Source organism: Phacochoerus africanus, chromosome 2 (assembly GCF_016906955.1).
Source record: "Phacochoerus africanus isolate WHEZ1 chromosome 2, ROS_Pafr_v1, whole genome shotgun sequence".
In the NCBI taxonomy this organism is placed as follows: domain Eukaryota; kingdom Metazoa; phylum Chordata; class Mammalia; order Artiodactyla; family Suidae; genus Phacochoerus; species Phacochoerus africanus.
The window spans coordinates 140,499,214-140,526,386 of record NC_062545.1 but is presented as its reverse complement, the minus strand read 5'-3'; the positions used below and the strand labels follow the sequence as shown (position 1 = coordinate 140,526,386).

The 27,173-nt window shown below is 47.6% G+C and overlaps 1 protein-coding gene across 4 annotated transcripts in view; it reads left to right on the top strand.

The window, feature by feature from the left end:
- ADAMTS17 (ADAM metallopeptidase with thrombospondin type 1 motif 17) overlaps positions 1 to 10,406 on the top strand; it is a 385,992-nt gene extending 375,586 nt beyond the window's left edge. For all 4 annotated transcript variants that reach the window (XM_047766837.1, XM_047766834.1, XM_047766835.1 and 1 more), the window contains 2 exons: positions 5,900 to 6,077; positions 7,467 to 10,406. In XM_047766837.1, the coding sequence (XP_047622793.1) occupies positions 5,900 to 6,077; positions 7,467 to 7,642 (354 nt within the window). In that variant the 3' untranslated portion in view covers positions 7,643 to 10,406. The remainder of the gene's footprint in view (positions 1 to 5,899; positions 6,078 to 7,466) is intronic.
- Positions 10,407 to 27,173: the final 16,767 nt, after the last annotated feature.

The following is a 27,173-nucleotide window of genomic DNA, read 5'->3' as shown; positions in this document are numbered from 1 at the left end:
TCAGGTTACAGGAGGATGCAACCCACCAGCCCCTCTGGTATTGCATGTATGTTCAGGCCAAATTCACCTCTAACTGTGCTCCCAGATGTTATCTGGCTGAGCCACCAGATCAGTGCTGGCGGCCAGGCAAAGGTGGATGTCCACACCTGCTTGTGAGGCTTGGTGACAGCATGGTGGCCCAGGGAGAGTTGAGCTGGCCAGGGGACTCGAGGCAACTTCCTGGGCCCCTGGGACCCCACCCCCACCCCCGTCAGCTCTCTGCTCTTGGCCCTACGCTTGCTGTTGTTAATAATAATATCGATGTCTGTCTAGGGCCCACTCCGTCCCGGACTGCCTGCTCAGCACCTGCCCTAAGCTGTCTCTAATCGTGGAAAGCATCCTGCAAGGAAGGTTTTATTATCCTCAAGCCCCAGATAAAGAAGCTGGGGCTCATATAATATGTTTCAATAACTTGCCTGAGGTCATGCAACTAGTGAGGGGGATGGTGAAGCATTCTGATAGGCCTGTCCTGCCCCCACTGCACAGTCCCATGTGAAATTCTGGCCTGGAGTGGGGGTGGAGGTGGGGATTATTCACAGATCTTAGGCCAGGGCAGGCTGGGCGCCACCTCAGTTCAAATGAAAATGTAGCAGGCATGGAAGGTGGCAGCTGCACCAAAAGATCATTGGGGAATTCTCCACATTTATCTCTAATTACCTAGGTAATTCTATCTTACTTAGGAAGACACAGAGAAAAACTAGTCCACAAACCAGATGGGAGCATGGTAAAATTTTTTCGGCGCATTGTCTTTTCTGCAGACTTTTCTGTAGGTACACACACACCTGGGTACTGAACACAAATAGGATGGTTTCTGTGTGTAACCCTGGAAGCTGCTCGTCTCCTCCTCTAATGCTCTGAAGCAACCTCTGTGGGGCTCAGAGACCCTTTCCAGTTGGCCAAGCAAACCTTCAACATTCTCATCAGCTCCTCCATATAACCACAAGCCATTCTCAGCCCAGAGCTGTGCACACCGCAGCCCCCAGGACTCCAGCTACAATTTAGCAAGGACTAACCCCAGTTGCCAGGAGGGATAGAATCTCCAGGGTCTCGGAAATCTTCAGGTCAGCCCTGCTTCTCCCCCGGCCCAGCCCTGCCTCACAGAGGTGCTAGAAAGCCATGAAAACAGATGCATGAGTCTCTCTGGAAGAACTCTGGAGACAGCATCTGTGATCTCATGGGACAGATCTTTTTATAGACTGGAAAATTAAAACCCAGTAAGCTGAGCAAGGAAAGATAATGAAGAAATGGTAGAGTGGAGCAATGACTTGGTTTGTTATTCCTGGCCCCCCACAGAAGCTCCATCCAGTGCAACCTCTAATTCATACAAGAAGATGGAATTTGACCACTGGGATGGCACAGCTCCTGTCTCTCCCCTGCCCATCACCAACTCTGGGACCCTGGGCAGAACACTGAGCCCCATCCAGCTCAGTGGCCAAGGTCAGCCCCTTAGGATAGTTGTGGAATGTTCCGCACTGTTCTGGAATCCTACAGGTGAACCCACAGACAGCATGGACACACTGCCCGCACAGGCTGGAGTGTGTCGTGTATGCTCTCCCCCTGCCCCAACCTGGCCCCAGAGCAAGTTAAACAAGACTAAGAGCTTTCAGAGGTGGGATTCATCCCAGACTCTTGAGTTGTATGATGGTCATTGATTCTTTCCCAACAGAGAATGTGTCAATTTTGCATTTGGTTTTAGGAGACCCATAGGATTGAACCCTTGCCTGGATGTTCACATAAACAACACCTGCACCAACTGCAGGGTCTGAGTGCTGGGGGGATGGGCAGTTGTGGGAGCAAGATGGGCATAGTCCCAAGTCCTTAGCCTGTGGTCTGTTAGCCTGGGCAGAGTTTCCTGGGGAATCAAAACCCCACAGGTGCCCCACCCCGGATACACCCCTTCTCCAAGGAGGACCAAGAGGACCCCCCACTCTCCCTCCTGGTGTGTCCCCAACAGCAGGTGGTGCCAGTGAACACAGTCAAGAAGGGAAGACAAGGGCCGGTGGTGTCTGTAGAGCAGCAGATTCAGCCCTTTCTACCCCAAGTGCCCAGCAGTCACAGAAAGAAGGCCCCACATGCATACTTTCCCAGGGAGCAGGGTTTTTAAAAATTTTTTTACAACCAGTTTAGATAGAAAAGTCTTCAATGGAGGTTCCCATTATGATGCAGTGGAAACGAATCCAACCAGTATCCATGAGGATGCAGGTTCGATCCTTGGCCTCACTTAGTGGGTTAAGGATCCAGTGTTGCTGTGAGTTGTGCAGGTCACAGAGGCAGCTTGGATCTCACATTGCTGTGGCTGTGGTGTAAGCAGTAGCTGAAACTACAATTCGACCCCTAGCCTGGGAACTTCCATATGCTATGGGTGTGGCCCTAAAAAAGCAGAAAAAAAAAAAAAAAGAAGAAGAAGAAGAAGAAGAAAGAAAAGTCTTCAGTAGTGTAGGTGGACTAGTCAAATATCTACTTAAATATGTAACTTATTCATGTAGTTCTACATTCATTTTTAAGGTTGTATAGTATGTTTTAATTTAGAAACATTGCTGTTTTTGGTCTTTAGCATATTATAAGTTGAACCTAATGAAATTGCTGTGTATGCAGGGTCAAAAATGGTTGAATATAAGCAGTTTTGAAAGGCGTAACCTAACATTTGCAGTGTCCGTCTTCGTCATCACTCACTCCACTTTTGGAGCCCCCTGTTCAGTTTGCCACAATGCGCCAGGGCACTGCCATCCCAGTTCACTGAGATTCGGCCTTTTTTGATCTGTATTGCTTCTTTCATTGGCTATTCCCTCATAAGCTGTGGCATAACTTTGCTCTACATGGGCATGACCTTGGCTCCAAGTTTGTGTGACATTGCTCTGCATTGGCATGACCTTAATCCACACTGGTGTGACCTTACTCTGCCTTTGTATGACTTTGCATTGGCAAGATTTTGCTCTGTGTTCATGGGATTTTGCACTGCATTAGGACTCTTGGGGCCCTTTCTTTCACTCATGCTGTTGGTGTGGATTTCCAGCCTTCTGGGTATAACTACTCCCCAGATTCCTTTTTCTTTTTTTCATTTTTTAAACTTTTATTGAAGTGTAGTTGATTTACAGTGTTGTCCCCCGATTACTTTTCAAGTGATCTTTAAACAATTCCTACACCATCCTCCCTCATATATGGTTATGAAGCCCTACTTCCAAGAGAAGACAGTTACATTTCTTTGCCTCCTTTTTTTTTTCTACCCCCAGGTGATCTTGCTACAAATAACTGAGGTTATTTGCCCAGAACTCTGAGAGGTTTTGTTGTTACTTAAATACAAGGCAACTTATTCTTTCCAATAATAATTTTAAGTGAAAGCCTTCACCCCTATATTCAAGCACACCTGTTACCTGTGTATAAGCTCAGCAGTCAGGGTTGTAGGTGGATGTTGTGTAAAGTCTCAGCTGCCTCAGAAAAGAGAGCTCTTCACACCCTGTGCAGGACACTGGGAAGAAGTTCAGCCTAGGTCAGAGGTTCTCAGCTTTGGCTGCCTGTTCAGTCACCTGGAGAGCTTTGAAAAACACCAATGCCCTGTGCCTCCCCAGAGAGACTGATTGATTGGTCTGGAACATCAAAATTCTAAAAGCTTGGTTCCTAGGGGGAGGGGGAGGGAATGGGATGGATGGGCAGTTCAGGGTTTTGGGATGCAAACTCTTATATTTGGTATAGATGGGCAATAGGGCCCTCCCTACGAACTGTATATGATTGGGTCACTTTGCTGAAAAACAGGAATTGAAGAAACATTGTAAATCAACTATACTTTAATAAAAAAAAAATATTAAAAAAATTTTAAACCTTGTCAGGTAACCCCATGCTACAGATCCCGGGCTGAGGCCAGATCCCTTTTGAGACACCCTCCAGGCAGAGGTCACGTTGCCATGGCACCTGTCCCATGTTCCATGTCTCCTGTTGGTGGGAACCTCCTAACGTGACCTCCTCTTTCCACCTCAGGACCCCTCAGACTTTCATACAGTCCAGTCCAAACTCGAGGTCTGAGGTAGACCCCAGAAATGTGTGTTATTCCCAAGGCTGTGAGCAGCCCTTGATTGATTTATCCAGAAGAAGGGATATGGAGCAAGGTCCACCTCCATGCCTGTCAGGGAGAGCCAGTTCTGGTTTGAACACAGCAGGGCCCACAGGTTGGGGAGGGGGGGGCTTGCAGATTTCCTACCTTTTTTGTGATTTGAAAAGACTGGGCCCCATCAGAGCACCATGACTTCTGAGCTCTTTATCCACTTAAAGTTAAAAAAAAAAAAAAAAAAAAAGTGATCCTGCTTGTCAGACTAGAAAGCCGAGGAATTCACCTGAGGCACAAAAGCCCCTTTGGGAGCACAGATGGTGGCCACTTCTCACAGACAGTCATGCCACAGACTCCGACCGAGCCTGGGCCAAGTGACCCCTCACAGACTCCCAGGGGAGGCCCTTCTCCAAGCATAGGCCACGGTCAGACCCTGGGGAGGAGATGGGGAGGCACGTGATCCAGACAGCACCAGCGTCCTCACCACATGTGCCATTCAGAGGACAGGCCCCGCTTCCCTCTCTCCACCCCGAGGTGCCAGTGTTAACTCCAGCTGGGCTCCGGCACCTGCAGCCTTTGCTTTATTACACTTTTGCAGAGCGCTCTCAGAACCCCGTAAATCATGGGTTGTGTGCGTGCTATGGGACTGCAGCTGGAGAGAGCACACGTGTGGACCTGGCTGCCTGCCTGGGAGGAGACCAACTTCATGGAGGGATGGTTCCAAGGGCCCCCAGGAGACAAGCAAGGGTGGAGGAGCTGGCAAGCAGGATAGGGTCAGGATAGGGCCGGATACCTGGCAGGTTCCCTGACAAACACTTTAAAGGAGGGTAAAGAGGAACAGGAAGGAGAGCAGGAGAGCAGAACATAGTAAAAGTCCTGCAGGGCCATTCATTGGGAACGTTGGATGGTCTCCTGAACCCCACTGGCTTGACTTTTAGCAAACCCAGGTCTGTAGATGCTGAAGATGCCAAGAACTAGGGATTTGGTGTCTAAATTAAAATGGTTAGCCACAGCATTAGTCCATGAGGCCGTTGTGCCGAAAGATTACACTCTTCATTTTATTTAACTTGAATTAATTCTGAGCCCCAACCCTCCAGGCTTGTGGAAATTCAGCCCCATCATTATTGGGCTCTTCTCTACCCCCAGGAACCATGCTGCACACTTTCTGAAGAAGTTCAAAGCCCAGATGTTATTTGGAACAGGGGTGAGAGAGTGGAAGATGAAATGCAACCACATAAATAAACATTTCAGCAATGGTCCTGTGTCTTTGTCAGCTCACGCTGCTGTAACAAAATCCCACAGTCTGGGTGGCTTAAACAAGATGTTTATCGCTCATAGTTCTGGAGGCTGAGAAGTCCAAGGTCAAGGTGCTGTCAGATTTCGTTCTCGGTGAGAGACCACTTCCTGGCTTGCAGATGGCCACCTTCTCACATGTCCTCTGAATAGTGGAAAAACAGAGCTCTGATTTCTCCTCCTCTTTTTATAAGGAAACTAACCTCTTCATGGGGGCCCCACCCTTGCAACCTCATTTAAACCCAGTTACCTTCCAAAGGACCCACCTCCAAATCCCATCCCACTGGGGGCTAGGGGCTTCAACATAGAAATGTTGGAGGGGATACAGACATGTAGTATCGTCAACATCTTGGAACAGACTTCCATCCAGAACTGGTAGGCAGCCAAGCCCTTTTGTCCTACAGTTATTTCAAGCACTTAGGAATGACATGCAGGGGGCCAGATCCAGGGGTGCTGGGGTGTGGGGCCTTCCTCAAAGCCCCTCGGCCTGGCTTAGGTCCCCAGCTCAGCCATCCCTTTCTCTGGCAGTGCTCGTCAACCTGTGGGAAGGGCCTGCAGTCCCGTGTGGTCCAGTGCATGCACAAGGTCACAGGGCGCCATGGCAATGAGTGCCCCGCCCTCTCTAAGCCGGCAGCCTACAAACAGTGCCACCAAGAAGTCTGCAATGACAAGATCAACGTGAACACGATCACCTCCCCTCGCCTAGGTGAGTGCCTCTGCAGGCCCCCGACCTCTGGCGGGTGCTGGTTCCCACAGGCAGTGGGGGTTCCATAAGCCAGAAAGCCCCCTCCTCGGGCCTTATGTGAGTTCTGGAGAGGCCAGCATTTGTCAGTTCTGTAGAAGATCTGAGGATTCAGAGATGGAATTTTATTCCTCGCCATGAAAAAGACATTTGTTAGCTGCAGTCTCAAACACTTGAGCCCCTCTGCCAACAAATGGGGAACACGGGGAAATGTTCCTCATATGTTTTCAGGTCCTGCACATGAAGGAGGCAAAGGAAGGTGTTTGCTTTGGGAAATGAAGGATCTGGGGGTGTTATTCATGAAATTTTTTTTGCTTTTTTTGGCCAGCCCTGCAGCATATGGAAGTTCCCAGGCCAGAGTTCAAACCGGTGTTGCAGCCGCTAGCCTATGCCACAGCCACATCAATACCAGATTCGAGCCACATCTGTGACCTACACCACAGCTCAGGACAAAAACGGATCCTTAAGCCACTGAGCTAGACCAGGGGTCAAACCTGCATCCTCATGGATACAAGTCGGGTTTATTAACTGCTGAGCTACACGGGAACTCCCTGTTCATGAAATTTTGGTGATGTATGCATAGGGTGCTCCTTAAGCTGATGCTTGAGAAGAAAATAGATGTGTTAATAAGTTGGAGTCTCCAATTAGCAGGAACCTTTGGTGTGAGCAGTTTGGCCCTGAGTGCTCCAAGCCCGGCCCTTTCCCAGGCCACATCCCCAAGAAGAGGGTTTAGCACCAATCTGATAGTTCCATTAAGCAGAGTTTCCACTTTTCCAAATAGAAATCCCCAGGGAACATTTTCCCACGCCAAGCCCCTTTCTCTAAGGCTGGAATGGCACCATCCTGAAGGGGATTTCTAAGCAGCTTCACAGTTGGGGGGTGGTGTCTCTGAGCTTGCAGAGGTGTACCTCAGGCTGTGGCATGCACAAGCCTCCTTGGTACCCTCCAGAGACCTCCCTCAGACCAGATCATCTCTCTGCATGACCAAGACCCCAAAGGAGATTCAAGCCACTTGCTTGTGGGCCCTTTGGCGTCCACAGCCCTGTGCCATTCTGATTTATAAATGCCAACAGATGATGTCCTCTGCCATAAAATGACTTAGCTCAGAAGCAGGGGGACATGCCCTCGCCCCGAGGAGACAGCCAGATCGGCCAGGATGTGTCTCTTGTAGAAGAAAGCCACACCCATGGTGGCCCTGGCCAGGGCGTGGTTTCCCCACTCTGTGCGAGCTCCAGTGTGCATGTGGGCAAGGGTGGCCCCGAGTGTGTCAGACCACAGGCCATCTGTGTGTGCACAGTGATATCCCCATACCACCCATAACCACTGGGCTTCCTCTCTCCACTCTCCCCTTAGCCGCCCTGACCTACAAATGCACACGGGACCAGTGGACAGTGTATTGCAGGGTCATCCGAGAAAAGAACCTCTGCCAGGATATGCGATGGTACCAGCGCTGCTGCCAGACATGCAGGGACTTCTACGCAAACAAGATGCGCCAACAGCCACCACTGCCGCCACCACCAAGCTCATGACACGCGGCCCAGTGGTCCCGCGACACTTGGACACGAGCTCTGACTCCTGACGACACGGCTCGTTGAAAGCCCACCCCTACCCCGAGAACATACCAGCCCTGCGGCCAGGACCCCCTACCCCGACCCCAAAGCACACCCGCTCACCCAGGAGGCTGTCCCAGGAATCCAGCTGCCTAGAACTTGAGAATGGACTTGACATTTGCTTAGTGCTTTTTATACTTAATATATTGTTAACAGCCACTGGATGGCTTTCTATGGTAAGGAAAAAGTAGGCGTGAGTCACAAAATAGTTGTAGTGTCTAAGGTTCCACGTACCTCAAGGGGGACCCTCCGACAGACGATGGTCAAGAGAGATGTCACTGGGTGCCTCTGTCTTGACTTTCCTCTGATGTTCGAATTCCCAGTGCTTGATGTACTATGGGGGGGAAAAGCCAAAAAAAGGAAACGTTTTACTTTAAAACAGGCTTTATTCTGAAAGCCGGTGACAGCCCGGATGGAAGGACAGATGTCAGGGAGCCTCTGCCAAAGGTTTGTGCGGACAGGGCCGGGCTGCCGGGGCCCTGCTGCCTGCGTCAGAGATCGTGGTTCCTGGATCCCTGGCCTTTCCGTGGAAGTCTTGTCCCTGAGGGATTGAGTCTGTGAACCAGCAAGGATACTGGGGCCCTGTGGCTCTACACACCACCTGCCTGGGGGAGAATATTCCAGAAGGGCTTGGGTTTGGGAGGCATCTAATCTTCAGCTCTCTGCTGTCCCCCACTACACAGGGAAACAGAAGAGCCTCTCTTCAAGGTGCTGTGAAACGAAGCCCATGCTAATTTTGGCCTTGAGGTTGCTTCCTGGCATAGAGGTGAGCTCAGGGCAGCCTTGACCCCCTCTGCATCTGGGACCCCTACTCTAGCCAGTACTTCATAGAGCTTTGCACCTTACAGATGGCTTCCCATCAGCCACCACTGCTGCCACCACCAAGTGGCCATCTAGTCCACGTTGGTTCTCAGGCTCGGGCCCTGTCGCCTCGCCCTGGCACAGGGTAGGTTTCCTCCAGGGCCACTCAGCCTGGTGTCAGGATGCGGGGAGGAGCCCCCAGCCAGCATCGCCGCACACCCACCGAGTCTTCACATAGCCCAGGCATCACAGTGCTTGTCATTGCCATGCTGTCATTATTGTCCCATCTTAGTAGGGCAAGAATGACACTCAGCAAACCATGAAGGAGGGCCTTGCCTCCTACAGTCCCCTTGCCCCTCCAAACAGAGCTGTGCCTCTCTGGAACCCAGGGAGATGACAAGAGGCCCCTGTGAAAGCACAGAAGATGGTGGGACCCTTCCCGCCTGGTCGCTAGTGGGGAGGGGACCTGACATGCCCCGGGAGGTTTGCTTTGCTGAGCAGCCGGATGGGTGTTTGATGGGTGCTTGCGTTCAAGGACTTCACCATGAGAAACCCACCCTCTCCTCCCTTATTTCAGAGGGGCTCTCACTTAAGCTAATCTCCACGGGATCATCTCCAAGCGTTTCTCGATTTATTGGTGCTGTGTTTGTGTATCTGTGTGTGTGTTTTTAATGTCACAACTATAGGGTCAGCTTAAATCAGAAAGACAGGAAAACAAGCAAACCAAAAAACCTCCCTGCCATCTCAAGTCTGTCTAATGGGCTTTTTAGTTTGTGGTTTAGCTACTACTCCAGAGGCAGAGAAGTGGTCAGGCTGGCAAGGAACCGCTTCCAATCCACTTGAATCCTTGAGAAATGTTGAGAAAGCATCCCAGGTGCTCTGTGGACCCCAGAGGGTGCCAGGATGGGGCAGCCCACCAGGATGCCAGTGACCTCCAGCAGCTACCCAGGGCCTGTGCAAAACGCTGTCCTCCCTGCAGACTCCCCAGAGCTCCTCAAATTCCTGGGGAGCTGGGGAGTCAGTTTCCTCTCAGCCTCAGAGAAGCTGTTCTTTCCCACAAATGGGCAGAAAGTTCTCAGCCTCTGGGGCTGAGAAGCAGAACCAGGGTGGCTTCGCTTGCTCGACTGCCTGGGAACCATGGGGCCCACCCCAGGTGGGCAAACACTCAGTGTCTCTGAATCTCCCCACTGGCTGGCCACCTCGGCTGTCAGCTGGATGCTCCTGGCAAGAGCCTCGCACCCTCTGAATGCAAATGAATGATTCTGCCATCAGTTAGATATCCCCTTGGTTCCCCAAAGTGCAGGTCTTTCTGAGTGCCTTTAGCTTATGCTGGTACCATTGTTCTGAAGTTCACCAGCCCTGACTTCTCTTCACGGCGCAAGCAATGACTGATTTCAGTGAAGCCATCCTAGCATTCTTGTTCCACTTTGTACAGAAGACAGTGAACCCCTGTCATTACAACAGTGACATTTCCTTATTGTTAACAATACCCTGGACTGTCACTCAAGTACTGTACCTTTTTGGTTGCACACATGTGTTACTAACCACAGTCTCACGATCTTATGGTGCTATTTTCATTGGTGCAAATGAAACCTTCTCAGTTGACCATGGCTTGATATTAGACACAGGGAAAGACCCACAATGGCAATAATATCATTGCTTTGTTCTCTTTACTTCATTTCAGAGTCAAATGTATATATTTTCCACTAGTTAACTTACATTACGTACTGTACCCATGGTATTTTTGTTTTACTTTTTGGTGCTGGTTTGAAAGAAAAAAAAAGAACAGAAGACAAACATTGGACACCACTGTAAATGAGAAATTAATCATTTCATTGGAAGTGAGTTGACTATGTTTAATAAAATGTTTTTCCATAACAATTTTAAGCTGTCTGTGAAATACAAGACAAAAACCAGTCCTCAAGGGCTGAAGGAGGGAGGCTGTGTCCTTTCCTTCTGCAGTGGTCACACTGCTTGCCTGGGACTTGGCTGCAGTGAGCCTCAGCCTGCCGACCACAGCTGTGGATGGGGTCAAAGGTTGCTGGTAAATGCAGTTCTGGCGGGTGGCTGCATCTCCCCAAGCGAGCGCTAACAAATCATTCAGTCCTAGGCCTCATCCTTGTGTGGTTGCAAAACCCTGGGTGGGGACACGGAGGTCTGACAGCTGTGCCGTGAGTCTGTGTGTCTGATATAGAGCAGCCACCCTGTTGGTGGAACCGCCCCTGCTCCATGGGGGGAAGAGGGGACAGTGACCCCTCTGCAGGGACCCCTCTCATGTCTACGACATTGCTTCTTAAACATTTAGCCCCCACCTGACCCTGCTGACAGCCCATTAGATGTGAGCCAGAATCCTCTTCCATTAGATGTGAGCCAGAATCCTGGCCCTTCTAAACGCCCGGGATGGGGACACGGCCAGGCCACCACACCACCATAATGGGGACCCCACCTGAGCTGGACATGGGCCTGGGATGTCACAGCTCCTGCTCTTTGGGGTCTTGTCTCCTCCTGGCTTCAAGGAGAAAGAGCTCCCCACCCAAGAATTTGGAGCTTCATTGGACAGAGAGTCTCCTTTTAACATTGGAGCAATACCCAGAAATTTTACAAATATAAAGATCATTTGTTTAGTGGACAGCTAACTGCCCCCAGCCTCCCAGTTGCCAGGAAACCTATATTTTGTGTTTATCCCCAGCCATCAGCCACCTGCCTCAGAGACCTGCTAGAACCCTCTCCTTTCTCTGAGTTCTAATCTCTCTGGTGGGCTAACTTCTAAAAGCCCAAATGCTATATGATTTCTATATAAGCTGCTTGGACTCCTGTTTATTAGATGAAATTGATAATCAATCAGCGAGTGTTGAGCTGGCTTCTCTTAGAAACCAAGCACTTCCTGGAATCACCAAGAACGCAAATGGACAGAAGACCTGCTCTGGAACCAACAGCCATACACACGAGCCTGGAGGCCTGGGCAGCAGAGAAAGAGCGGGAGCTGCAGGAACTCCAAGAAGGGAGAGGTCAGGCCTGTCTTTGTGAGTTTGTTGATTGCCCATCTGGACATAGGCTAGAGGGGCTGGGGTGGACACAGGCTACAGTGGCTCTCTCCCTCCACCAGGGTTTTGGCCAAAACCCCGTGTTTCTACTTCTAGACACAAACCTGCCTGCATCTGTGTCCTCCTTTCCATCTGACAAGCGGCTCGGTCCTCACGGAAGGCCAGCCTCATACCTTCAGTTAACCCCCACTGGTTCTCTACACTCTGTCTCTACCTCCAAACTTTCATTAATGCTCCACTCCCCTGGCTTTCCCCCTGAAGTGTACTAACACTGCTCTTGGCAGGTCACCAGTGACCTTCAGGTATCAAATTCATACACATTTCAGGGTCCTATTCTCCATCTCTCAGCAGCCCTCTGCTTTGGAACATCCTCTTCTCCAGCCTAGAGACCACTCTCTCCTGCCTTTTCCTCCTCCTTGTTCACTGGCCTTCCTCGGCCAGCTCTTCTAGGCAGCAGAATGCTCCAGAGCTCAGCCCTGCTTCCCCTCCTCTCTGTATTCTTTCTCCCAAGTCATGTCACCCAGACTCATGGCTTTTAAAAACCATGCACATTCTGGTATCTCCCAAACTAAACTCTTTACTGTTGACCTCCGTACTCATACATGACCTCTCCATATGCACCGTCAATCCTACTTGAAGCTCTGGGGCCAGGATGGCCCTTCAGAGTTGTTCTAGATCTGACATTTAGTGGGGATAGCTCACTTCTGCTCCATGTGGCCTCATCTGGGGAAGCTCCAAGGGCAAGCAGAAGCTGGTGTTGTCAGAAGTCTTACACGCTTGTGTATCTGATGCCAGCCATAAGGTCCTCAGATAGGACCGTTGACCAGAACACTACAGGTGGCCTCGCCAAGGGGCTGCTTGGCGACCCTCAAGTATAATGGCAGAGTTTCAGTGGCAAACACCCTGAGGGACAGATATGGGAACACTCATGAGAGCTGGGTCACTTCATACGACCATTCAGCATCACTTCCACCATCCTCACAAGGACAACTCAGGTTCAGTTCAAGGGGAGGGGACAAAGAGTCCACCTCTTACTGGGAGAATGGTAAGATTCGGGAAAAGGGGGTAAGATGGGAAATATTGTTGTGGCCATCTGAGGAAAGAGTCCCCCTTATGAAAAATATACTCACCCCTCCCTCATCCTACCCCCCAAATCTCATCCTATTTCAGCATCATATTCAGGCTCAAAGTCCAGGATTACATCATCTAAAGCAGGTGCAAGTACAGACGGGCTTCCTCTATTGTGGATCTCCAGGTACAGCTGCTTTTTTTTCCCCCTCATTTTTAAAAGTTGTAGTGAAGTATAGTTGATTTACAATGTTGTGATAATTTCTGCTGTGCAACAAAGTGATTCAGGTGTACATATACACATGTCCATTCTCTTTCAGATTCTTTTCCCACATAGATTATCACAGAATGTGGTGCTATACATCAGATCCCCACTGGCCAATCATTCCATATACCACAGTGTGTATATGCCAGTTCCAAACCTGCAGTTCATCCCTCCCTCCCACCTGTCCCCTTTGGTAAACATAAGTTGGTTTTCCAAATCTGTGAGTTTGTATCTGTTCTTCAAATAAGTTCCTTTGTATCCTTTCTTTAGATTCCACATATAAGTGATACCATACAATGTTTGTCTTTCACTGTCTAATTTCACTTAGTATGATAATCTTTAGGTAAATCCATGTTGCTGCAAATGGCATTATTTCATTCTTTTTATGGCTGAGTAATATTCCATTGTATATATGTACCACATCTTTTTTTTTTTTTGTCTCTTTTAGGGCCACATCCACAGCATATGGAATTTTCCAGGCTAGGGGTCAAATCGGAGCTGCAGTTGCAAACCTACACCACAGCCACAGCCATAGCCATGCATATCTGAGCTGTGTCTGCAACCTAGACCATAGCTCATGGCAACCCCGGATCCTTAACCCACTGAGCAGGGCCAGGAATCGAACCTGCATCCTCAAAGATACTAGTAGGGTTCATTACCACTGAGCCACAACAGGATCTCCTACCACATCTTTATTCTTTTCTCTATCAATGGACACTTAGTTTGCTTCCATGTCTTGGCTATTGTGAATAGTTCTACAATGAACATTGTAGTGCATGTGTCTTTCTGAATTATGGTTTTCTCTGAAATAGATGCCCAGGAGTGGGATTGCTGGCTCATATGGTAGTTCTATTGTTAGTTTTTTGAGGAAACTCCATACTTTTTTCCATAGTGGTTGTACCAATTTACCTTCCCACCAACAGTGCAGGTACAGCTTTTTGAACATTTTCTCCCAATTGAAAGACCAGTGAACTCAAAATAGATGCTATTTCCACTCAATTCCAAATACCCAAGAGGAAATGTTGGGAATGTACCACTGTAGACACTCCCTATTTAAAAGGGGGGAAGGGAAGCAGGTTGCAGCCACTGTCCATAGTAGTTCTGAAGTCCAGCCTGTTGTAACATGGCCAGTTCCATTATGCTCAGCCCTGTTGCCTCCAAAACCCAAAGAGGCTTGCTGCTTGCTGTAATTCACTCTTAATGGAAAGGGCAGCAAGATGCAATAAAGTTACCCTTCCTTTGGAGAGGATATCCTGACATGGCCCAGACCATTGGACAACTAAACACTTCACTGATATAAAAATTTTCCTTGAATCTTCCTGGGGCCTATCGCCCACCCTCTAGAGTACAGATATTTTAATAAGGCCTTTTCTTCCTTGCCTGGTCTTATTAACTTGATGTCTACAGTCGAGGCCCTTTGGAGCTACATTATAACCAAGAACAGGAGAGTTAACACAGCCTTGAGGAAGAATGAACATAAATGGTATTGTGTCTGTCACACATGAATGTGCACTGAAGGAGTGAGAAGCAAGTTTGGGTACATGGAAATATGGAACTCTGACGCAATCATAACAGGACTCAGCTTAACCCATAGGGACCTTGGGAGCTGGAATGGCCCATCAAAGTTGCTGAGGCAAGGGGGCATGCTTTTTCTTTTTTTTATTATTATTTTTTTATTGATTTACAGTGTTCTGTCAATTTCTGCTGTACAGTAAAGTGACCCGATTATACAGATATACATTCTTTTTCTCACATTATCCTCTATCATGTTCCATCACAAGTGACTAGATATAGTTCTCTGTGCTATACAGCAGGATCTCATTGCTTATCCACTCCAAATGCTATAGTTTGCCTCTATTAACCCCAAACTCCCAGTCCATCCCACTCCTTCCCCCTCCCCCTTGGCAACTACAAGTCTGTTGGCTGTGTCTATGAGTTTGCTTCCTTTCTGCAGATAGGTTCATGTGTGCCATATATTAGATTCCAGGTATAGGTGATATCATATGGTATTTGTCTTTCTCTTGAGAACTAGTACAAGAATTTCTAGGTCTGTCCATGTTGCTGCAAATGACATTATTTTGTTCTTTTTATGGCTGAGTAGTATTCCATTGTATATATGTACCACATCTTCTTAATCCACTCATCTGACAATGGACATTTAGGTTGTTCCCATGTCTTGACTATTGTGAATAGTGCTGCATTGAACATAAGGGTGCACGTATCTTTTTGTATGAAAATTTCGTCTGGATATATGCCCAGGAGCGGAATTGCTGGATCAGGTGGTGGTTCTATATTTAGTTTTCTGAGATACCTCCGTACTGTTTTCCATAGTGGTTTCACCAATCTACATTCCCACACCCTCTCCAGAATCTGTTACTTGTAGACTTACTAATGATGGTCATTCTGACCTGTGTGAAGTGGTACCTCATTGTAGTTTTGATTTGCATTTCTATAATAATGGTGATGTTGAGCATTTTTTCATGTGTCTGTTGGCCATCTGTATGTCTTCTTTAGAGAAATGTCCATTCAGGTCTGCTCATTTTCAGTTGGGTTATTTGTTTTTAGCTGTTGAGTTGTATGAGCTATTTGTATATTTTGGAGATTAAGCCCTTATTGGTTGCATCATTTGCAAGTCTTTTCTCCCATTCCATAGGTTGTCTTTTTGTTTTTTTTAAATGGTTTCCATTGCTGTGCAAAAGCTTGTAAGTTTGATTAGGTCCTATTGGTTTATTTTTGTTTTTATTTTTATTGTCTTGGGCAACTAACCTAAGAAAACATTTGAATGATTGATGTCTGAGAATGTTTTGCCTATGTCCTCTTCTAGGAGTTTTATGGTGTCTTGTCTTCTGTTTAGGTTTTTAAGCCATTTTGAGTTTATTTTTGTGTATGATATGAGAGTGTGTTCTAGTTTCATTGATTTACATTCAGTGGTCCAGTTTTCCTAGGATCACTTGCTTAAGAGACTGTTTTTTTTTCCCACTTTATATTCTTGCCTCCTTTGTCAAAGATGAATTGACCACAGACCTGTGGGTTTATTTCTGGGCTCTCCATTCCATTGTTCTGTATGTCTGTTTTTGTGCCAATGCTACACTGTTTTGATGACTGTAGCTTTGTAGTAGTGTCTAAAGTCAGGAAGATTATGGGGAGGGGCTGTAACCTTAGGATTCAGTTCCCTTTGCTGAGAGTGAGGCTGATAAATGGCTCAGCTGTGAGTTTGCCAGCACTGCTAGCAGCTGGGGGCATGAGGGCCATAAGGGGACTGGGCACCACAGCAACCCACTTCTTGCCTCAGACCTAGATTTTCAAAATAATGTTCCCAATCCCCCTCCCCCACTTACACATGTTTCTCCATCTCAGTTAAGGGCACCACTATCCACTAACATCTGATATCAAAACCTCAAAGGTATCCTTGCTACCTCAGTCTCCCTCTCCATCCCCAGCAATGCAGTCGCATATACTGTTCTGCCTCCAAAAAAAAGTCTGATCTGTCTGCTTCTTCTGTCTCTCTGTCACTGCTGTGTGCCAAGTCACAGACCTCTCCTGAGGCCCTTGCAAAAGCTTCTCAACTATCTCCCTCCCTCCTCTCTCTTTGTTCTTCACACCTAATCAGAGTAAGGTTTTGAAAACATAAATCATGGCCCTCCTCACTCAGAAACCTTCACTAGCTACTCACTGCTGGAGTTTTCTCATCTCACACCTGTGCAATTTAGCCCCTGCTGTCCCCCTCTCCTGCCCTGCCATCTTCACACACACACACCAGCCATGGTCTGTGCCCAGATCCTCCACCTTCATCCCCACCATCAGGCCTTTGCAGGTGACTTTCTCTCTACCTGTGGGTGTCCTGCCTAACCCTAGTCCTCCCCTGTGGCTCGTTTTTTGTATCCTTTGTGTTGCAGATGAAATGTTATTCCTCAGATGGCATTCCCTGCCTCCAGGGCACGGCAGCCATCTTTCCTCCTGGGTAATTGTCATAACCTATCACTCTTTTGTCAACTTTCTCACTTGGGTATTGTCTATTTTCCTATCTAGAAAGCAAATTCCTCTGGAGCAGGAAACACGTCCCTCTTGTATATGACTGGATAGCCGGTGCCCAGCACAACCTGTCTCAGGTGAGTATGCGTCTTTCTTTTCAGATAAGTTCAAGAAGGTACCAGAAGATGGTTATACTAGATAAGAAAATTACACTCTAACTTCAACCTTTTTTTTTTTTTTTTTGTCTTTTTAGGGCTGCACCCGTGGCATATGGAAATTCCCAGGCTAGGAGTCGAATCAGAGCTGTAGTTGCCGACCTACACCACAGCCATAGCTAAGCAGGATCCAAGCCACATCTGCAACTTACACCACAGCTCACAGCAACGCCAGATCCTTAACCCACTGAGCAAGGCCAGGGATCGAACCCACGTCCTCTTGGATACAAGTCAGTTTTGTTACTGCTGAGCCACAACGGGAACTCTCAATTTTTTTTTTTTTTGCATATGCCTTAAATAGTACAAATATTTGGATAACCAGCTGTAGGTCAGTGAGAAAAAGATATTGGCTGTTTTTCAAATTCTCCCCCTTACCAAGTACCCCTTGCCAACAGAGACAGCTGTTTCCAGGTGGTTGCCATGGTGATTTAAAGCTGTTTTCTCTCCTTTCCAAGCTATCTTTCAAAGAGGAGAGTGATAGACTCAGGAGGCAGGGAGTTTCTGGTTTGCTAAGGATTGTCGTTAGTTTGTTGTGGCGCCACCATCTGGTCTTTCTGGAATAAAATTCTAACCTGGGGGTTTAGGGACTTAACAGGACAAACCCTCCTGCCTGGCTGGGTTCCAGGGCAGCTAAGTGCTCACAGTGGGATTTCCGTAAGCAGGGACCACTTTTATGACCACCACCATCCATGCACTTGTCATCCCCTTGGCTCTGAAGCCCCTTTCAGAAAAGCATCCCCTTGTAGATTTGGAGTCACTTCAGCATCACAGGGTAGAACATTCAAAAACAACCAAAAAATTAGAAGGTTCTCCTCTTGGAATTTCTTAGAATGCTGGGCTTTCCCTTGAAAAAGACTAGATACTAAGGTCTGGGGAATCCATCCCATTGTAAGAAAAATGTAAATAACCCAGTGAATCAAAGGGCCCCTTGGTAGACAGAGCCCAGTCAAGCCAAAGCTAAACTCCTTCTGCAGAGCGATGAGGAGAAGGTCCAGCACACTACCTGGGCTGCCTAGGGACCTACTCCATTACTAATAATTATTTTCCACCATCCAACACTCACAAGGTATATACACCAACATGGAGTTCGACTTACATGAGGCTCAGGGAAAGCGGAAGTGTCCAACAGCGGTCTCCAACAGGCTGCATCCTACTTCTCTCTCCTTCTTGCTCTCTTTTTCATGCTTTCCACTTGCTATCTCACTTTCTGTCTCCTTCTTGGGCCAGTATCTGCTTATTCTCGTTCTCCTTCCCTGTATCCATCTCTCCTTTGCTCTTTCCTCCCTTTCTGCTCCCTGCATTTTCATCCCACTCTCTCCAATTTCAGATAATTTTTCACTCTGACTTTGGATGCCCTGCACATGTAGGAACTTCCACCAAGGCCCCAAGGAGTGGCAGCCTCCTCTAGGGGTTGAATTTCCACTGAGATTTGAGATTGCCAAGTACTCTTTACAACTCACTCTCAAACCACTCACCCAGGATCCTTGCAAACAAACTGCTCTCTAGATGTCTTAGAGGTCCCTGGAGTCTCACTTTGAGTCTAATTCTGTGTGCCAATCACACATTCAACAGTCTTTGGGCTAATGATGGATCTCTAGCCATTGGCTTTCTCGCCGCTGAGGTTTGTTTTAATACGCCAGTTGACAGTTATAAAATGGCAATTCTGGAAGTCCCATCCAAGGATTGCTATGTATTAACACATCATTAAAATGGTACATGGCAAAGTCGACATACAATTATAATTGTTTACCTATCAAATACTGAAAGTTTTGGAAACCTCACTGGAAGCCAAATGCTGTGTTATTACACTGGGATTCCATGAAAGGAAGAGTGTGTTGCAAATGGTTTGATGTGTTAATGGTTTTTATCAATATTGTTTTTTTACAAAATAAGTAGATGGTGTGTCCAAATATATTATAATGTATTCCATTTTTATTCTACATATACCTCATGGACATATGCACACACATATAATGCATACATGTGAAGTGTAACATGTGGTCACACTTGGGACAATCTATTGTGGCCTATATAATGGCCCAAGCGCTATTCAGCAGGGTCCCTGAATCCATAACTCTCAATTAGGACAGAGGCTCCCAAGGCAGCCGCAACACCCATCTGAATGTATAAGTTATGCTTTATAAAACTTATATCATGACTCATACATTAAACAATCATTTTATAGCATAAGCCAATAACCTTTTTATTGAGCAGTGTAGCCATTGCAGAGTGGAGGGACAGACGAATGATGCATCCTCAGAGCCTCATAACAATGCATCCTTGTACCTTCTCTTGGCAAATAGTGGCTCTGCCCAAGTGTGGCAAAGTATTTAAGCCAATTCAAAACTAATAGGGCTGTTGGTTCTGAATTCAGGATAAACAAACCTCTGCCCAAGGAGATATTGGATCTACTATCTTTCAGATGGGTTACCCCAGCAAAGCCAAGTTCCCTTGTAAGCACCTCAAGTGCATCCTGTGCCTCTGACACTGCATTGGTCACAAAAGTCACCTCATAATGACATCACCTGAGCTTTCCAAGCATCTGAAGGTGTTGGAGCATATTGAATAGTCCTGAGTGTTTTTCTCTGTCTAGACCAAGCTCCCTGACCACGGTGGTTGGAAATCTGTCTGCACATGGCCAGTGGCAGATATAAGCTAGACTTTTCTCTGGCTATTTTAGGATATTCAGAGAGAGAAATCAAAGAGTATCACATGTTTTAAAGAAACAGGAAGTCATAGAGCAAAATCAAATGGATAAGGAAAAAAAAAAAAACAGCAACAAGAAGACTCAAAATTGAGAGGCAAAGTTGAAAAAGAACATGAACAACCCAAAACACTGGATAAACTCTGGAGATAAAGGAACCAAACAGAGGATTCATGAATTGGAAGGTAGCATTGAAAGATTTAAGCCAAAAGGCAGTACAGAGGAACAAAGGAATTTTTCAAAGGAAGTTTTTAAAAGTTAAGAAAGAGTGAAACAGCTTGAAAGTTATCCACTTTTGTCTGATAGGGGCTCCAGAGATAAGAACAGAAGCGACAGCAGAGGAGCCATATTTGAAGAGCTAACAGCTGAGGATGTCTAAGAATTGATGAGAGACATGAGTCCTTAGAGTGAAAGGCTTCGCAATAAGCAATGAGATCCTGCTGTATAGCACAGGGAACTATATCTAGTCACTTCTGATGGAACATGATAGAGGGTAATGTGAGAAAAGAATATACATATATATGTTTGACTGGGTCACTTTGCTGTACAGCAGAAATTGACAGAACATTGTAAATTAACTATAATAGAATAAAAATCTTTTTAAAAAAAGGATAAAAAATAATAGCTTGCTACAAAGAAAACAATAAATATAATGCTGTTTATGTGAGGTAAACAATCATTGCATTGTGTTTTAAAAAATAGAAAATGTAGCTAGAAGAACTGGTCTCGTTATTCACTTACCTCATATCTTTAAAACTTCAACACTGAACTGATGCTTAAAAAAAGAGAAAGACTTCGAAAAGAGTGAACAGAATAAATAGAGGGAAATCCACCCTTCACTCATCATAGTGAAGCTACGGAAATCGAGAATGAAGAAGAAATCTTAGAAGCAGCCAAAGAGAAAAAAACAGATGACTGCAAAGGAACAACAGTCACCTGACAGCAGAAGCCTGGAGTCACACCTCTCGAGGGCTGAGAGCAGCCACAGCCCTGCATTGCTGTCCATCTCCCATTAGTGTTCCATGGCACACTCAGGGGCAAGCTCGGGCCGTCTTTCTCCAGAATCTCCCATAACAGACGGGGATTGAGCTTCATGTTCCTGGCCCTACCATCCATCCTGTCGTATAAAAGCGAAAGCCTGAGAATCAACCCATAGCCAGAACATCCCCAAGTCATGTCACTTTCTGTTTCCTAAGTTCCGTCTGTCCCTTGTCCCTGGCATCAGGGAGCACTGTTCTGCTTCAAGCCCATTGCAGCAGCCTCTTGGCTGGCCTTGCCTCCAGCCAGCACACCAATACTAAAGTGACTTTTTGAAGACCATGTCTAAGAGGGGCTCCCTTTACTGCTTCCCGGCTCAAAGCCCATCCCTGGCTCACCTCAAAACAGCCCTGTCCTTCTGTCCCACTCCCACACCCTGCCCAGGCCTGCCTGTGGACCCCCAAGTCTCCAAGCCAGGTGTTTGAAAACCATGGCCCATCAGCCATTCCTTCCCACTGCCTCTTGTTATAAGTAGAGTTGTAAGGAGTTTCTGTTGTGGCTCAGTGGGTTAAGAACCCAACTAGTATCTGTGAAGATATGGGTTTGAGCCCTGGCTTGGGGGGTTAAGGATTTGGCATTGCCATGAACTGTGGTGTAGGTCACAGACACAGCTCGGATCTGACATTGCTGTGACTGTGGTATAGGCCAGGAGCTACTGCTCCCATTGAACCCCTAGCTTAGGAACTTCTATATGCCACGGCCCTTTAAAAAAAAAAAAAAAGAGTTTTATTGGAACGAGCCCCACCCATCTGTCTGTGTATCACCCATAGCTGCTCTGGCACTGCAAAAGGCATAGTATAAGGTCTGCAAAGCCTAAAATATATAATGGGTGACTTTTTATAGAAGACATTTGCCATATCCTGCTCTAAATGCGCTGAAATCCCTGTCCTTTCCTCAGGCTGTTCCTTCAGCCTGAACTAGCCTTCTTCTCTGTCCCTCTGTGGGGACCCCATCCCCTTGCCCCCAATGTGTGCATCTGCCACTCTGATAAGGCTCACAGCAATTGTTCTCCCATGAGGCCACGAGCAGCTGTGGGGGACCTGGGCCTCCCTGGGCTCAGCTCCCAGCCTGGTGAGACACTGGGTGGTTGAGAACATACCAGCAGAAGTCAGAAGGCAGTCGTTCCAGGGGTGTGCTGCTGGCATCTTTCATGGTGGCAACGTGAGCTCAATGTTCAGAGTCTCAGTCACAGCCAGGCAGGTCACTGACCCTTTCTCCCAGGGCCAGCCAATTCCAAGCCTGGTCTGACAGTGTGCTCTTCACATGCAAACCAACTGGTCCAGAGCCCACACCCCGCCTCCCCTATCAGGCTCCCACTCAGGGCCACTATCCACCTGCCCTGATCACCCCAGGACCAGGTCTCGGGCAACTAGAAACAGTCCCTATGCCCCAGAGCCCTGAAATTATTCAAACCAGCCTGTCCTAAGCCTGATAACCCTGACTTGCTGGTTCCCTCCTAGAGAAACCACAATAAAGGCTTTTGCCGAAAAGAGGAAAGAAGCTCTTGCCCATATCAGCCCCACACACCCTCTACCTCCTGAGTGGCCCTGGTGCTACCCAGATGGCCCCGTATGGCCTGGCCTGCTCCCTCCCCTTGGGAACTGCTAGTCACAAACTGTCTCGTCATTGGTTTTCTAGCTGTCAGCCTTGCTGTACCTCATGTAGTCTAGGAACAGACTGTATTTTACAACAGGATGTGAAGAGGGAATGGTCCTGACTCTCAGCAGGATTTAGACAGGACCCACAGGTGGACATTGGGGCCCATTTGCCTGGACAGGTTGTTTCTTGAGAGGAAAGCAGAAAAGTCAGAGGGTTGTGTTTAAGCAGATGGTCACTGGCCCCTCCTGCCCTGCCAGTTCAGCTCACCCACCCTTGGCTGACCCATGATCTGCACTTCTTTCTCAGGGTGAGAAACCAACCTGACTCCTGGTGGCTCTCCTTTGAAAGAGAAAACACTAATAAATCAATCACCCAAGTAGTTATTCTATCTCATTATCATACAAGCTCTCCAGCCTTTTGGACCCTCTGCCTACCCAACTGGGACTCCAGCTCTGGTAAGCTGCAATGCACCTTACCCTGTCAGAACGAAAAGATACCCCCCACACATACCAAGGCCTGAAGGAATTCTGGCTGTGGGGTCTAAGGTCTGAAGGTTGATTTGGGGGTGAAAGCACCTCAAAGTGAAGTCCCATCAGTTTTGAGTAATGAAGAGACATGCAGAACATCTATCATTGCACAGACAGAGGGGCTGAGACAGGAATGGACCAGCTGTGGAGATGCTCTGGGCTTTACCTCTTACAAAGCAATGATCAAGTGACTCGCTCTGCTGAATAGAGTACGTGGAACACCTCAAAGAGAAGATACTGAAGGAGGAGAAAGGATTTGGAAGGCAGAGGAAAGGAACGAGAATCCCCACCAGAAGGGACAGACCACAAGAGTGGAGATGGATGGAAAGTTGCCGGAACATGGGCTGTGGCATTGTGGGTATGATGGGCGTTGAACCTGGAGATGCAAGGACCAGCATGTTTCCAGTTCTGCACCCCCAGGGCCCAGTGCTGGGCCTGGTGCGGATGAATGCCTCCATAAAGACATCTGGATAAACGAACGTGGACATGAGGTGGCTGTGGTCAGATAAACGGGACCTTGAAGGCCCGACAAATAGCATTTTGCCTTCTGCATGGAGCAGACTAGCTGGGCTCCAGGCAGAAAAAGCACACCTCATTAGACATCATTGCTTCTGAGATTTCATGCAAGGATAGCCAGGGGTATTTCTGGGCTGAGCTAGGGGAGTTGGTTAGGCCCTCCTCCTAAAATAAATAGCTTGCACTGCTTGTCCCTCAAGGACAAAATATGGTTCCCGGAGTCTCATTCCTTGCAATATACATATGCAAAACATTAGCCAGCAGACACCCACTCCCTGGCTCATTTAGAGAGTAAAGATTTTTGCCAAGGTCACCCAGCACTAAATTAGGGATGAAACTGAGAGCAGCAAAGACCCTCAGTCCTGCCCTAATTACGCTTCTCTGGGGTTTTTCCCCTGCCTCAGCCAAGTACCAAGGCACATCTTCCAAACCATGGAAGGAGGCCCTAGCTAATGTCTAGGCCCCAGGGCACGGACCCTCTCCTCCAGGCAGCTAGATACTCACAGCTGTGTGGCCCTGTCCTCCGTGATTGTTTCCTTTGGAAGCAGATGGAACCGCAGCCCTTGAGTGGAGAGGAGATGGCTCATGTAAGCCTGAAAAAAACAGGGAGAGGTGTGAGCTGAACTCAGAAGGAAATGGGCCTGGCCCAGCTCCGTGGGAAATGCTCAATTGGTGATATTTCCCTGCTCTGTCCCATGGAGGGTCCCTTCACAAACAGCTCCTTGGCAGTTCCCATTCTGGCTCAGGGGTTACAAACCCAACTAGTATCCATGAGGATGTGCGTTCATTCCCTGACCTTGCTCAGGGGGTTGAAGATTCGGCATTGCCAGGACCTGTGGTGTAGGTTTCAGACACAGCTCAGATCCTGCATTGCTGTGGCTGTGGCATAGGCTTGCAGCTGCAGCCCTGACTCGACCCCTAGCCTGGGAACTTCCATATGCTGCAAGTGCGGCCCTAAAAAACAAACAAACAAACAAACAAAAAAACTCCTTGGACCTTCCAGATGGCCCTGGCATCTTTATATGATTCCCCACCCCTCATTCTGGCACTGGAAAGCTGGCCACCCAGTTCCATTCAGCAATCTGAACAATTATTCATAGAGAACTTGTGTGCCAAGCCCTGTGCTAGGTGATGTCACCTGAACAATAGTGTGGGCTCTGTGGCAAGTGCATGAAGAGGCCACACATACATGGGAGGTATGACAGGCACAGCCCTGCCCTCATGAGCTTATGGTCCTAAATCCTCCCACTTCACAGCGTCAGTTCAATATCACTGTGCAGAGACCGCATCTTAAAAAGACCTGGAATGAAGACACAGGCCTGGCTTCTTATGGCTATTTATTATATCATGTTAAAGTGGAAGTTTGGGTTGCTATGAAGACAATCCTTGACCAAAATGGTCAAAACCAAGAGGCAAGACCAGTTACACATCTCTTAAAGCCCCTCACCCACTTTATGTATCTGAAAGCATTGATGACTAAAGGATTTCTTGGGATAGATCTGTCGGTGTGCTGAGAGAAGTGGGAAAAGGGGGTGATAAGTGCTCTGGTGTCTTATAAGGACACTAATCCTATTAATTCAAGGCCCCACCTTATGTTCTCATTTGACCTTCATTACCTCTCCGTAGGTCCTCCCTCTAAACATAGTCAAACTGGGGCTTAGACTTCAACATATGAAGGAGCGGGGGGAACACAGTTCAGTTCTGATGGCAGAGCAGGAGCTGCAGCAGGATCAACCTGCACCCAAGTGTGTCTGAATGTGTGGACTCTGTATGAAAGCCAGCTGGGGAGGGGTGCTGTCTGAGAAGACTGTGTGATCAGGGGACCACACAGCAAGGGTCCCCATGTGGGACCCAGCAACATCCCAGGAGCTAAAGAAGGGATGTCAGCCACAACTGGAGGAAAGCAGGTCTCCCACGTCACGCAACAGGGGAGATCCCCACATATCATGGAGTGATGGGCGTGTATCTTGAACAACCCACAGGAGTGCTCTAGGAGAAAGGTCAGCCCTAAGTGCCTCCCAGGCCCAAAGAATGCTTCTGTCCTGATAACCCCATCAGTAGGACCTGTCCTGCTTCCCTTTCCTCTCCATCAACTCTAAGCCCACAGAAGAGGAAGAACGCCCAGATGGGGAAAGCTCAAAGATGCTTATCACGAACCTCTTCTGCAAGGAGGTTTCCAGCCCAAGCCAGAGAAGGAGGAGCCCATTTCAACTTTTAAGTAAGTTCAGAGCTTGGATTAGTCAATGGAACTGGATATTTTTATTACTGAATTGAGACCATATTTTGCAACTTAAATTGACTTGAGAAAGGGACTGGAGAGCTGGTTATATTACCTAGGAGAGACCAGAAAATTCATGGGCCAAAATTTTCATCCAGGGCCAGGGGAAGAATCAGCCCCACAGAGTGGATTTATAGGAATAGTGAGGAGGCAGCAGTCAGGTGACTCTCTCAGCCATGGACTTTTTGTGTGCTCAGTGCCACAGGTACCTGAGGGTATGTGGTCTTCTAATCCTAAAATGGGGATAATACAACATACCATGAAAGATTGCTCTGAAAATTCAATTGTCTGCGTTAATTCTACAAAACACCTAAAACAGAGCTTGGTACACAGTAGATCCAAAGAAATGGTGGCCAGTGTTAGTGTTCACGGTAATAATAGTAGCTGGACCAGTAGCATTAAAAAGTGGCTTCAGGAGTTCCCGTCGTGGCGCAGTGGTTAACGAATCCGACTAGGAACCATGAGGTTGCGGGTTCGGTCCCTGCCCTCGCTCAGTGGGTTAACAATCCAGTGTTGCCATGAGCTGTGGTGTAGGTTGCAGACGCGGCTCGGATCCCGCGTTGCTGTGGCTCTGGCGTAGGCCGGTGGCTACAGCTCCGATTCAACCCCTAGCCTGGGAACCTCCATATGCCGCGGGAGCGGCCCAAGAAATAGCAACAACAACAACAACAACAACAAAAAGACAAAAGACAAAAAGTGGCTTCGCCATGTGCAACTCCAAGCTTGCTTTGTGTCTTGTCCCTCTGAAGTTTCTGGTCCAATGGGGCTCTGAGGAATTATGTCCCCAACTGCAAGGAAATCTGGCCCTTCTTTACAGACTAATACAACTTTTGAATTTTATGTGGAAATCTTAAACCTCTCCTTCTCCTATGGTCTCCATTTAGGGCTTTGAAAATACACAATGTGCTGTATATTGTTTCTCCCCAGACACATGCTGAATACTAATCACTGTTTTCCAGAGAGCTCAGCATCTGGGCAGCTCTCTACCCCCTGGGATCACTGATGGAATTGGACTAATACCAGGACTGGTTACCTCAATACGTCACCTACTCCCAAATATCATTAAATAAACTTTGTGTCAAGAAACCTTAAACCTTCAACTTTTCACTCATTTTAGTCTTTTCTCAGCACTCTTGAACATGATTAGTGGTGATACCAAGCCATGAATAAGTTATACATGGCTCAAGTTCTAATTCACGATTGATTAATTCTTTAACAATGGCCTGAATAATGTGGTGTTAATGGCCAGCCCTGGTGGTCTGCTCCTACCAGAAACCCATTACTAAGACCTTACTAAGGGATGTGTTTTATAGCATCCCTTCCAAAGTCCAGTATCAACTCAAGGGTTCAACCACATTATTGAATGGTTACTATGTGCAACTGGCTGGAGTATTACAGACAATGTAGAGGCTACTGCACTAGT